This window comes from Anabrus simplex, chromosome 1 (genome assembly GCF_040414725.1).
Source record: "Anabrus simplex isolate iqAnaSimp1 chromosome 1, ASM4041472v1, whole genome shotgun sequence".
In the NCBI taxonomy this organism is placed as follows: Eukaryota; Metazoa; Arthropoda; class Insecta; order Orthoptera; family Tettigoniidae; genus Anabrus; species Anabrus simplex.
In genome coordinates, this window is record NC_090265.1 from 1,423,595,888 (window position 1) to 1,423,609,446 (window position 13,559).

The 13,559-nt window shown below is 38.8% G+C and overlaps 1 protein-coding gene across 1 annotated transcript in view; it reads left to right on the top strand.

Moving 5' to 3' along the window:
• LOC136858389 (Parkinson disease protein 7) overlaps window positions 1–13,537 on the top strand; it is a 67,144-nt gene extending 53,607 nt beyond the window's left edge. The window contains exon 5 of the mRNA XM_067137898.2: window positions 13,204–13,537. Coding sequence (XP_066993999.1) covers window positions 13,204–13,325 — 122 coding nt within the window. The 3' untranslated portion in view covers window positions 13,326–13,537. The remainder of the gene's footprint in view (window positions 1–13,203) is intronic.
• The last annotated feature ends 22 nt before the right edge of the window (window positions 13,538–13,559 follow it).

Consider the following 13,559-nt stretch of genomic DNA (forward strand, 5'->3'; position numbering starts at 1 on the left):
GTTTATGTATTTATTGTCAGACATCACTGCATGATACTTATATTATCCGCAAAACTTTTAGTGATACTTCGGCTTCCTAGTGCTGAATTGGTAGACGTCGGTTATGTTCGAGATTTGTATTGGCAACCTTTGACACAAAAACTATGAATCGATTATGCTGTGAGACATCTGGTGGTATAATTGCAACACTTCCATACTGTTGTTGTTTACACAACAAGGCCAAAATATGGGTTAGGATTGAACACGAGTGAGGAAAATATTACGAGAGACATGTCAGCAGCTTACTACGACTGACCATCGAGGCATTCCATTCAGTATCTGCCGCAGATTGGGAGGGGTATTGCAGAAAGGTGAAATAACTGGAAGAGGAATACTGGAGGCATGACGTGTCATCGAAATAGCCATGGACAAGATTGTAATTAATAGTACTGCAGATAGCAGTGATGATTGTGAGAGTGATATTTCTGAGAATTCATGCTAGGAACAAGATTCGCATCGCAAAATGTTATATAATGTTATATATTGTGTGTGTGACACAGTTGTTGGCTTACAAGAAAATAAAGGTTTAGAAAATTTATATCGATCGATCATACTATCGATTCAATTCCGATTTCATTTACATTCAGTTGTCAGTATTATCAGAACGGGGGTAGCTCCCTCCTTACGCCTCACCCCTGTAAAACGAAGTATCACTAAAAGTTTCACGGGTAATAGGCTGTAACCTAGACTTCAACTGGGCGTTCAAAATTCCCTTATAAAAACAATATCTGCTTTAATAATATCTGGTTATTATAATGCTAAAAATAGGAAACAGTGCTAATAACTATCAGCACAGTTGTGCAAACTTTCTGATTTTAGAGCATAAATAAAAACGTAAAATACAGAAAAACTTGACCACATGGTGTTGCTGCTTGACTTATACCACTATTTCTGCGAACGCACTTCACGCTGGCATGAGAGGAAGAATGAATCTAGCACTCTTAAGTGGCTCCGGTGCGATTTATCGGTATATCATTTCTCCACAGTAAATTTCTATGCATTGTGAGTACACTGAGTGGTATAACTCAAAAACTAACATTTTTTGACTTTTAGCACTTTGGCTCACAGCAGCTCAGTTATGAATATCTATTCCTCTAGAACAGGGCCTCTCAAACGCCGAAACTCTCACGCGTGCAGAGCGAGGTGCATAGGCTCTGTGCACTGTGCATCGGTCCCCCTCGGCGGAACTCGGCTTGACTCGGATGGTGTCGTGTGCTAAGAGCGACGAAGCGTTTGGTGGTAGACGACGTGTTTATCAGTGAAATGGATAAGCGCACGACAACAACATAATAATGGAGCAACCTGTTTCGAAGAAAGTAAAGACTGCCGAAAGTCCATTTCAATCGAACTGCGAACTTTCGTATTTTTTTGTCTGTCGTGACGATAACGCCAAATGCTTAATCTGTGGGACGATAATTACGTGCGTAAGAAAATCGTCTATTGAAAGACACTACAACAGACTACATTCGGAAAATTATTGTGAAATCATAGGAGACGCCAGAGAGAAAGAATTAAGGAAGTTGAAACATCTTGAAGAAGAGCATTCTATATCCACAAATGAGGTTTGTTCCAGTACTGTAGCATTTTCAGTTTGGTTACGGGTTCTGCATTTTTTGTAATTATGTTTACATTCCTCTCAAACATGTATCTGCATTTCTAATTCACTTCTTTAATATATCTAATTTAGGGCGAGGAAGATGAAGGGTGTAGTGACGCTGCTCTTAGAGCTAGTTATAAAGTTGCTTTACGGCTAGCAAGAGCTGGGAAGCCGTTTATGGAAGGGCCACTAATAAAGAGTATTTTGTTGGACATAGTAGAGACAATGAACCCTACATTAGCTCCAGCATACAGCAGAATACCACTTTCCAGCATGAAAATAACTCGACGAATCAGCGACATTGCAGGGAATTTGCGTGAACAATTGGCAGCCAAAACTCAAGACTTCTTAGCGTATTCCATTGCACTTGATGAGTCAACGGATATTAGCGACACATCCCAGTTAGCCATTTTTTGTACGTGGCGTAGACGACGACCTGCATGTAACGGAAGGACACGGTCGAAATGGCAGCTGAAGGAATAGGACTCACTTGGGAAAAGCTATTTTCCGTGACAACAGACGGGGCGCCAGCAATGAGCGGTAAAGTAAAAGGGTTCACTGATTTACTGCGGAAAGAGCTTAATATGCCGAATTTGCCATCCATTCATTGTTTTGCTCACCAAGAGGCTCTTTGTGCAAACGTTATCGGTCTTCAAGACGTGATGAACGTAGTTGTGCGTATCGTGAACTATATTCGTTCTCACGGGCTCACTCATCGCCAATTCAAAGAATTTTTGGTTTTACTTGAGGAAGAGTATCCCGATATCCCCTACCATACAGAGGTACGGTGGTTAAGCAAGGGAAAGGTGATTTTACGATTTTTTCGAATACGCCACGCTGTTGCTGAGTTTTTGGTGGAAAAAGGACGTCCAGAGCCACTTTTACATGACCCTGAATTAGCAGCTGACTTGGGATTTTTAGCAGATATTATGGCTCTTCTAAATGATCTAAGTCTGAAACTCCAAAAAGAAAATCATCTAATCAACGACATGGTCAGCAAGATTAAGGCTTTCCAACAGAAACTTCAACTTCTCAAACACAACCTTTCGATAAAAAATACGGAACACTTCCCTGAGCTAGGTAAGAGATATATACATATTATAATCTTTAACAAATACTCTAGGTTTTACAAAGTGGTTTACTCAAAACGTTACTATGGTTTTGTTTGACAGCATCTGTGCGGGAAGGAGCACGCTTTGAAAAGTACGTCGAGGTGCTACAATCCCTTGAAAACGAGTTTAGCGACCGATTCCAGGTAAAGTACCGGTATACCGTCAACTGTAAAAAAATTAGATGATTTTAAGTGTACAAGCGTAACATGCAATTAGAAAACATTCGTCCACAATACCTCGTTATGTAAATATGTCCCTTTTGGTACTCCAAAGTAATTTCATATATTAAAAACATAACTTTTATTTTAAAAAAGTGTGTTTCTCGTTACAGGATATTACTGACCTGCAGCCAATGCTTGATGTCTTTGTAAAGCCCTTTTCGGTAGCAGTTGAAAGTGTATCTCCTGATTTGCAATTTGAATTAATAGATTTGCAAAACGATGATCGTCAAAAAGATCTGTTTTTCTATAGAAAGACTTTGTCCGAATTCTACCAGAATTTGTCGAAAGATGATTTTCCTAAGCTACATCGAGAAGCAGCTAAGATTATTTCTATGTTTGGTTCCACATGTATATGTGAAAGGTTATTTTCTGTTTTGACTTGTACGAAAACTAGATTGCGTGCTAGTATTTCTGATTGTAATTTAAAGAACGCTCTCAGAATTGCTGTCAGCCGATCCCTTATTCCAGACATTACTGGTAAAATTGCAAGGAAAAACGGAAAAGAAGAGCTAGAGAAGGACACTACTCAAACCAAACGTAATCTACAGTATATGCCGACAAATATCCAGCATGCCGTGCACCACCTGTAAAATTGTTTAGTACCCTGGTCCAGTGCCTTTCGGAAATGGGACCCTCGAACTAATCTGAAAGAAGAGATTTGTTTAATAACACTGGTAACCTTGTCCCATACAACTGAGTGTCTCGGCTTACCACACGTAAACATTTCGCAGTGGGGGAGAAACAGCAGTGAAGGTGAGGAACGCGGAGGCATGTGTAGGGAAAGAGGAGTGGGGGGTCTGCACTCTGGTCAACCAAGCGAAGTCGTCTTTTGCACCGTGCACAGTGCATGCACCACGCGCATGCACCCTGAGAGGCCCTGCTCTAGAATCTGAAAATCATCTTTATATCTGCCCTTCGTAGTTCCTCTGAAAACAGGTAACCTCAAGGCCACTAACACTAGTATGATGGTGCCTGTGGTCTCCTACCCTCTTGCCCTTCTCCTGCTTGATGTAAGCATGCTGGCTTGCAGTTTCAAAATGAGCTATGTTTTCTGTGTTGGTTAGCTCCTGTGTATGAGTAGAAGCAAGTAGAAGTGATATACAGTACAATTGGTGAGGTCTTTTGAGTGTGACAGGTAAGTATTCAAGCAATACAGCTGGATTTAAACTCTCCTTCGTACAGTGTGCTGAGGAACACTTTAACAGGGCAGCAGGTCAGAAACTCATAGTATCTGAATTTAATGTAAAATATTAACATAAGCAAAAGAATGAACTTCAAGAAATGGAAAAATGAAGTTTTCCGTGGTCCAAAGAGTGAAAAGTTTCCAAAATTGAAGAACTCTTTGAATGCATTCAGGCTCTACTTAGCAATGTATATATGTTGTTGTTAGCCATGAAATGATGCAATTTAAAGCATACACGATGGCCTCCAAGCACGGCATCAGTTTCTCAGAATTCAAAGTGACCAGGGGCAGGACGATTGGTTTTATGATGATATAGATGTTGATTCACATAGGAAACCTGAAATATTTGTCCCGAATGAGCAAATTTATAATACCAATATAGTTATTCCATTATTGGACATTATAAATTTTCCAGCTAACTTATTCCTCGTTGCCAGCATTTTGCCTCAGTGAGCTAAGTTGGGCTCATCAGTTGGTAAATAGCACACCTACCAAGATGTATGGCTAGTGCGTACTGTGGAGGCTACAGCATTTTAAAAAAAGAAATTTATAATGTCCAGTAACGGACAAACTATACTGGTATTATATGGTTTAATGAAGCAAAATAACCTCTCACTGAGATGCCAAACACCATTGTGCCAAAGAATGCTAGGAGACTACAACAAAACATGGATAAACATTCATCTATACATTATTAGGAAGAGAAAAGAGAAGGGAAACTTGTTTACACAAATAAGCAACGCTGACCAGATGCCATGAATTTCAAAATGCCTCACAATCAAACTATTGAAGAGAACGGAAAGTCGAGTGTTCCTGTGAGAACTGTGTGAAGTGAGAAACAAAGATGCAATGTCATGCTTGCAGTAATTGCAAATGGAAAGATACTCCCTCCAAATGTTATTGTAAGTTTAGATGAAAAACAATGCCAAAGGTTAAACTTTCAGGCGGGATACATGTTTGTATTCAAGTGAAAGGCTGGATGGAGGTATCTATGGTAAAATAAATGGATTCGTACTATTTGGAGAAACTGACTGGGTCATTGTAACTAACAATTTTCCAGGACCATTTAGTAAATAACATAAAGCAGCTGTTAACTGACATGAAAAACTGATCTTGCAGTAATTCCTGGCAGTCTAACATCTGTACTCCAGCCTTTGGATTTATTCATAAATAAGCCATTCAAGGATAACCTGTGTAAAGTGCATCATAATTAATGGCTGGAAGTATGCATCAGCTTACTCCAGGAGGCAGGACACGTAGGCCATCGGTGGAAGATGTGTGCAACTAAATTTTGCAAGTATGGAACATGATTTTGTCAGACATTGTTTCTAGAAGTTTCAAGAAAACAGGAATATCAAACGTGCTTGATGGAAGTGAAGATGACTACTTATAGAAAGGCATAGATTCAGGTGATGACAGCAGTTTTCCCAATTGCAATAGCACTGATGATGAATAGACTTGGTAAGTCATGTCATCATCATCATCATCATCATCATCATCATCATTTCTCCTTATCCAGCTCCTACTGGGTCAGGGTATTTATGGCACTTCTCCATCTCCCTCTTTCCTTCCACCATTCTTCTTCCACAATCTTGTCCCAGTCTAAATTTCGTTTTCACTGATTCAATCCACCTTGTTCTAGGTCGTCTTCTTGCTCTCGTGACCTTGCACTTTGCCTCCAGCATCTGTCTTGGAATTCTATTCTCGTCCATCCTCTTTACTTGTACAAACCACCTTAGTTTATTCTTTTCAACTCTCTCATTTAGCTTTCCTGTTTTAACTTCCTTCCTAACATCTTAATTTCTCACTCTGTCTTTCCTATCACACTTCTTATAGGAATTTCATCTCACTGGCTTGAATTCTACTCTCTTGCCTGCTAGTCAAAGTCCAAGTCTCAGCTGCATAAGTCAGTATGGGTACATTTGTACATTATTTCTTTACTTTTCCTTGGTACTTCCTTGCTCCAAACAAGTTTTCTTACACTTTTGTGAATGCATTACCCTGCTGTAATATCCTGCTAATCTCCATGTCCACCCTAGCATTTTGCATTAATTCACTTCTAGGTATTCAAAGCTTTCCACAATTTCCAGACTCTGACTTCCAATTTTCACACTGCCCTTTCTTTGTCTTTCCCCTCTCGACATCACCATAGTCTTGCTTTTCTCTGTACTGATTTTCATGCCATACTTCTCAACTTTATCATTCAGTACATGGTGTTGCACTTCTTTGCTGTTCTTTTCCCAGATCACAACATAATCTGCAAATAGTCAGTATCTTCATCTCCATAGGCTTCCTTTATTACCTTTACAATTTTGTCCATGACCATAATAAACAAAAGAGGTGACAGCACACTCCCCTGTCTTGGTCCAGTCTTATTCCTAAACCATTCTGTTTTTCCAACTGGGGTCAGTACCCTTCTAACACAGTGTTGTACATTGTTTGCACCATTTATAACATTTCTCTTCCGAGTCTCTTTTTAACCATGGTTTCCCAAACCTTCTCTCTGGGGACACTATCATATGCCTTTTCTATATCTATGAAAGTCATGACCAGATCGTTTCCATATTCCCAGTTCTTTTCCATCAGCTGTCTCATGGTAAAGATTGGGTCCACTGTAAATCTTCCACTCCTGAAGCCTTATTGTTCATCTTGTAACTCCCCTTCAATCTTTCTTCCCATTTTTCTTTCTAATATTCGTTTTTTATTTATTTTTTACAAGTTGCTTTACGTCGCACTGACAGATAGGTCTTATGGCGGCAAAGGGACAGGAAAGGGCTAGGAGTGGAAAGGAAGAGGCCATGGCCATAATTAAGGTACAGCCCTAGCATTTGCCTGGTGTGAAAATGTGAAACCATGGAAAACCATCTTCAGGGCTGCCGACATTGGGGTTCAAACCCACTATCTCCTGAATACTGTAGACTGGCTGCACTTAAGCGACTCCGGCTATGAAGCTTGGTCTAATATCCTTTCCAGTATTTTAACTACCTGGTATTATTATCCCTTTTTTCCGGTCTTCTGGTACACATTTGTCTTTTTTTTTTCGTACACTTTAGTAGTCGGTACAACCATTGCATACCAACAGGTCCAGCAGCCTGTATCATTTCCACACTGATTTCATCCATTACTGTTGCTTTTCCCATCTTCATCTTTTGTACTGCTAACTCCACTTCCAGCATTGTTATGTCATCCTCTGTTTTTTAGTACTCACACTGTATTTCTTCTATCTCCCCTATACTTGTTCACATTCAATACCTTATCAAAATACTCCTTCCATCTTCTCTTTATCTCTTCTGGGTATGTTAATAATTCCCCACCCCCTGTGGGTGTAGAACGTAGATGAAGAATTCACCCACGGGGTATCCCCTGCCTGTCGTAGGAGGTGACTAAAAAGGGCGACGAAGGGATGATCAAATTAGAACCATAAAACTACTTGTGATTAGAACCACCACACGGGGAACACCATGGGTCGCTTATACTTGCGCGTAGTACCACTATGTTGGGTACCAAATAGGTTTGTGATTAGTAGCAAACGAGAGCGTGGCGGCTTTTACAGTACCTGTCATTAGTAGCACTATGTGAGCGACACCATGGGATGAGGGAACCCATGATTCTGGATTGCCTATGATTAGTACCCACTATATGAGGAACACCATGGGATAGTACGAGTCCCTATGGTTAGTACTCTTATGTGATGAACACCATAGGTTTGCATTGCCTGTAAATTACAAGTAATGAAAATCATTTTATTTTCCATATTGAGAGAATCTCAATAATAATATAAGAGAATTTATTGGACTCCAACCTATTCAATACATTACAGGATGTTAACATTTTTAGTTAAACATCGTTAAAATGGAGACATGTTTCGCCCTCCATGTGGGGCATCATCAGTCATATCAAAGCACCTCAAAATTAAACCAGACGTCTGGTTGGAAATTATGAACATAATATGTAAGAAAGAATACATTAAAAAACACGTACAAGGTCCTATCCTAAACAAAATAACAATAGACTAGTTACACATAGTAAAATACGCTAGTGGTTTCTTAATATTAAAATGAGGCCATCATATGCACAGTATAAAAATGAAAGTAATCAAAGTCTATATGATATTGAGTTCGATGGTAGTTCTACGTAGTATATACAAATGTTGGCAAAATAAAACACAATTTAGAATTACTGTACACTTATTTATAATTGTTAAAATTGATGAGGTAAAACATTTTTTGGACCAAAAATATAATAAGAATAAAAATTGAAATGATCCAATAGCCTTCTTTACGAACAATTAATATTTTCGCTCAATAGTTTAAATCTGAAGGACAAAAGACTTGTTAACGTCCTCAAAACAAGCTCTCCAAGCACCCCTACTAAGCCGCTCAACTCATCACGCCCCTATTCTCCCTCCAATACACACAACTCTTCCCCAAGCGCCAATCACATACCCACAGCCCCGCTTTCTCAAATCCACTCCCCTCCTCTAAGACGTCACACGTACAACACGAGGAGCAGGACATTAGCGACAGCCAGTGCTCCACAAACCTCCTAGCAATTAGGTAACAGCTTTCAAGGTAAGTTTTAACTTTCACATCTTTCATTTCTCAATGATTTCCCCCTTTTTTTCTCTTTTTCCATCATTTCACTTAACTAATTAAGACAAATCCTCCATTTTCAGATTTCCCTCACATGTAGGACAGCTCAAACACCAATTGCACTGCACAACATTTTCGACCGTTGCCCATTCAACCAATAACTGACTTTCCCACACTTCAACAACAAAATATATGCAAACCTTTAGTCAACTAGGAAGAACCTAATGATGTTTTTAACTATCTTCATTTGAAGCCGGTGTTGTTTTAACTCTGTCTTAGCACAGCCTCATTTTATAATCAACAAAAGCTGTTCACTTGCACTGTGCACTCAATTCATATAGAGAGTGACCAACAGAGTTGACTACCTCATGAATCCTAGGGCGAATTATTTTGGTTGGAGCCAAATTACAAATAGACAAATTGGAATGTTTTACCTCATCAATTTTAACAATTATAAATAAGTGTACAGTAATTCTAAATTGTGTACTACGTAGGACTACCATCGAACTCAATATCATATAGACTTTGATTACTTTCATTTTTATACTGTGCATATGATGGCCTCATTTTAATATTAAGAAACCACTAGCGTATTTTACTATGTGTAACTAGTCTATTGTTATTTTGTTTAGGATAGGACCTTGTACGTGTTTTTTAATGTATTCTTTCTTACATATTATGTTCATAATTTCCAGCCAGACGTCTGGTTTAATTTTGAGGTGCTTTGATATGACTGATGATGCCCCACATGGAGGGCGAAACATGTCTCCATTTTAACGATGTTTAACTAAAAATGTTGAAAACCTACAACCTGTTTTCCAGTCATTGACCGGGTCAGGGATGGAATGAATGAAGCAGATATTGGCTATTAGTACGATGGGGTCGCCACTCCCAAAGTGATTTATTAATGACTGATAGATGCAATGAAATGAGAATGGAGAGTGTTGCTGGAATGAATGATGACAGGGAAAACCGGAGTACCCGGAGAAAAACCTGTCCCGCCTCCGCTTTGTCCAGCACAAATCTCACATGGAGTGACCGGGATTTGAACCACGGTATCCAGCGGTGAGAGGCCGACACGCTGCCGTCTGAGCCATGGAGGCTCTTAACTAAAAATGTTAACATCCTGTAATGTATTGAATAGGTTGGAGTCCAATAAATTCTCTTATATTATTATTGCCTGTAAATGGCGCCGCAATGTGCGAAACAGTGTAGGTCTGTAATACATGTGCGAATTTCATTACCTGTGAGTAGTACCATAATGTGTGGAATACCGCGAGTCTACTCTACTCTTGATTAGTACCGCAACATGACAAATACCATGGTTCTACTTTCCTAGCGATAAGTACCATTTTGAGGGGCCGCTGACTTGGATTTTGGACCCCTTTTGACTACAAATATCATTGATTCAGTATTGTGCTATAGAAGCAGTCCCTTGGTCAGTAATACTATTGTACTATGCCAGCTTCTGTGCATGTGAAGCATTGTAGTTTGGTTCCACTGTGTTGGAATGTTGTGGTTTTCTCATAAAAATAAAATGTCATGTACCATATCTTGTATATATCTTAAGGAAAACATTGAGGTTATGTGTCAGTAACTCAGATAATTGAGTGGAGTGTTTTATCTTCGTTTGCTTTTGTTCTTTGAATGTTTGAACTGCTTTGTGTGTGTGAAAGTTAGTTGTAGTCAACAGCTCATAATAAATGGATGTATGTCATGAAGTTGGTGTTTCAATGGTATAATTTGATTACCTAAACCGGTGTAATGAGCAGAAATGAAGATTCCATTTTGAGGGGCCGCTTACTTGGATTTTGGACCACTTTCGACTACAAATATCATCGATTCAGTATTGTGCTATAGAAGCAGTCCCTTGGTCAGTAATACTATTGTTCTACACCAGCTTCTGTGCATGTGAGGTACTGTGGTTTGGTTCCACTGATAGTTTTAAATTCATATCCATCCATTCATTCTTCGTCCTCACATTTTGAATTGTGGTCAGTGGACGTTTTTGGGCTTTTAATTTATAATTTTTCTTCTCATTTCGTACCATTAGGGCCTGATGACCCAGATGTTAGGCCCTTTAAACAACAAGCATCATCATCATCAACAATTCCCCATCTTCCTTTTTCACTGGTTTTGTGATAACTCTTTCTGTCCTCTAACTTCTTCAAAGTCCATACAGGATCCTTTTACTGCGACTTACATCCACTTCCATTTTTTGTGTAAATTCTTCCCAACTCTTCTTCTTTTCTTCTCCTACCACCTTCTTACATCTGTGTTTGCTGTTGAGATACTTCCTTTTGCTTTCTTCTGTTTGATCTCAGTTCCATTCTTGCCAGGCTGTCTTCTTTTCTTTCACCACTTTCCTCACTTCCTCCTTCCATCGCAGTGTCTCCTTTTCTTTCACTCTTGTAGATGTCCTGCCACAAGCACTCTCTGCTGCACTAACAAATGCCTTTTTTAAATTGGCCCACTCCTTTACATTTTCCAATTCAGTAACTGGGATTTATTGCTTCAGTCTCTCCTGAAAATCTTCCTGTACATTTGTCTTTCAATTTCCATACTTTTATTTTGCTTTTTCCTTTCTCTTTTAGTTTTTCTGTTTTTCCCAATTCATATCCATCCATTCATTCTTCGTCCTCACATTTTGAATTGTGGTCAGTGGACGTTTTTGGGCTTTTAATTTATAATTTTTCTTCTCATTTCATACCATTAGGGGCCGATGACCTAGATGTTAGGCCCCTTTAAACAACAAGCAGCATCATCATTTCGTACCATTAGGGCCTGCGATTTGTCCTTTCCACCAAAAAGTAGTCTATTACTGATTTTGTTCTTCTGTATATCTGTATATCTCATAATTTTCCTGATGGTTTTCTTTTGAAAACATGTATTTCCCACTATAAGTCCATTCCTTTCACAGAAGTCCATTAGTTCCTCTCCTTTACGATCCTTTTTCCCATGTACGAGACTTTAATGTTACACCAGTCCTGCGTACCCAATGTAATAATGTGTCGGGTGATTTAGTTTCCTTTCAGTTCAAGTATCCATACCTGTTAGATAATATGTCCAGCCAACAGTGGAGGTGCACACACAATTCACTGCCTTATACTTTGTGGGCTTTACAAATCAGCATAACTAAAATTTTTATGCAGTAAAACTTGGGCGTATTTGTTAAAATATCATATAATAAATTTAAAACATCATGTAATATTGTACTTCATTCTATGCTATCACCCAAGCTGTATGAAGGTAAGTTACCCTGTAAAATATTCCCCAATTGATCGATTTATTGGCATAATTCTAGCGCCTAAGTTTTTTGTCATAATATCCGAAGAAAAATTGAGAATTATGCCCGTACATATGATATTCATTTTCCTTTTTCCAGCTCCAACTGGGTCGGTATATTAATGGCACCTTTCGATCGTCCCCTATCCAACTACCATTGTTTCTCCTGAGCTGTGTTCCAATCCACGTTGCTTCTTATTATACTGTTCATGATCGAGTCCAGCCACCTTGGTCTGGGTTTACCTCTTGTTCTTTTTCCTTCAATCTTAGCCTCCACCATGTGCTTCAGCATCATTTTGTCTTAATACCAACATAAATGGTCCTTTATTGGACATTTCAGGTTCTCTATGGGAATCTATATCATCATTTTGTCTTCCATTCCGTTAAAATGTCCAAACCATCTCGGTTTAGTTTTCTCCATTTTGTCTAAAAACTTTTCTACTCTGATTTCTTGCCTGGTATCCTCATTTCCTACCATGTCTTATCTTGCCTTCCTATTGTACTTAAAAATTTGATCTCACTGGCCCAGATTTCACTGTCATGTCTTCATCAGTGTACTGATCTCTGCTGCATGTCAGGATGGGGCTGTAATACATCTTATGTCACTTCTGTACAGTTGGTACCTACTTCCTTCTTCCAGATCAAACTCTTCACACTCTGGTAAAATACATTTCCCTGTTGTTTTTACTGATCTCTATGTCCAATCTTACATCAGTTTGCTACTCAAGTACTTGTAACTTTCTGCAATTTCAAGATCTTCTCCCTCAATTTTCACAGTACCTTTCCCTTCTTTTCCTCCTTTTGCTTTTCTCCATGCTTATTTTCATTCCATAATTACCAATAAAGTCACATAATATGTCCAGTTGACCTTGTACTTCCTCTCCATTTGTTCCTTACACCACAATGTCATCTCCAAACATCAGCTGCCTATCTTTGCATTTTTCCTTTGTCTCCTACACAATTTTATTCGGTACCATTATGAACAATAATAGTGACAGCACACTTCTCTGCTTTGTCCAGTTACTGTACATTTTGAAACCATTCTGTCTTACTTGCAGTGTTGCTGTTGACTTGACTGCTTTTTATATCAGTAAATTATGGAGTGAAATATTACTTAACTACAAAATATCTCGACTGGGACTTCATGCATTAACATAATGTTTTCTCTTCTCAGGTAATCTTGTGACTAGTCGTGGACCTGCAACAGCATTTGTTTTTGCTCTTGCTGTTGTAGAAAAACTACTTGACAAAGCAGCTGTTGAGGCTGTTGCTAAAGCCATGCTCATCAGTATGTAATATCAAGAATCTTTATTCTCATGGAGGGAATCAAACATTGTGAAGACTGAACTTTTGAATAAGTTTATAGTGTTTCATTGCCTTTCTTTTTACTCATGTGGAGAGAAGGGAGGTCTCAACGTTTTTTATACTCTTCAACTGATATATTGTTATAACTTGTGTAATTAAGGTGTATCATGGTGCATGGAAAATACATATTGTTGGCAAGTGTATTTATTTTACTTTTAACCTCAT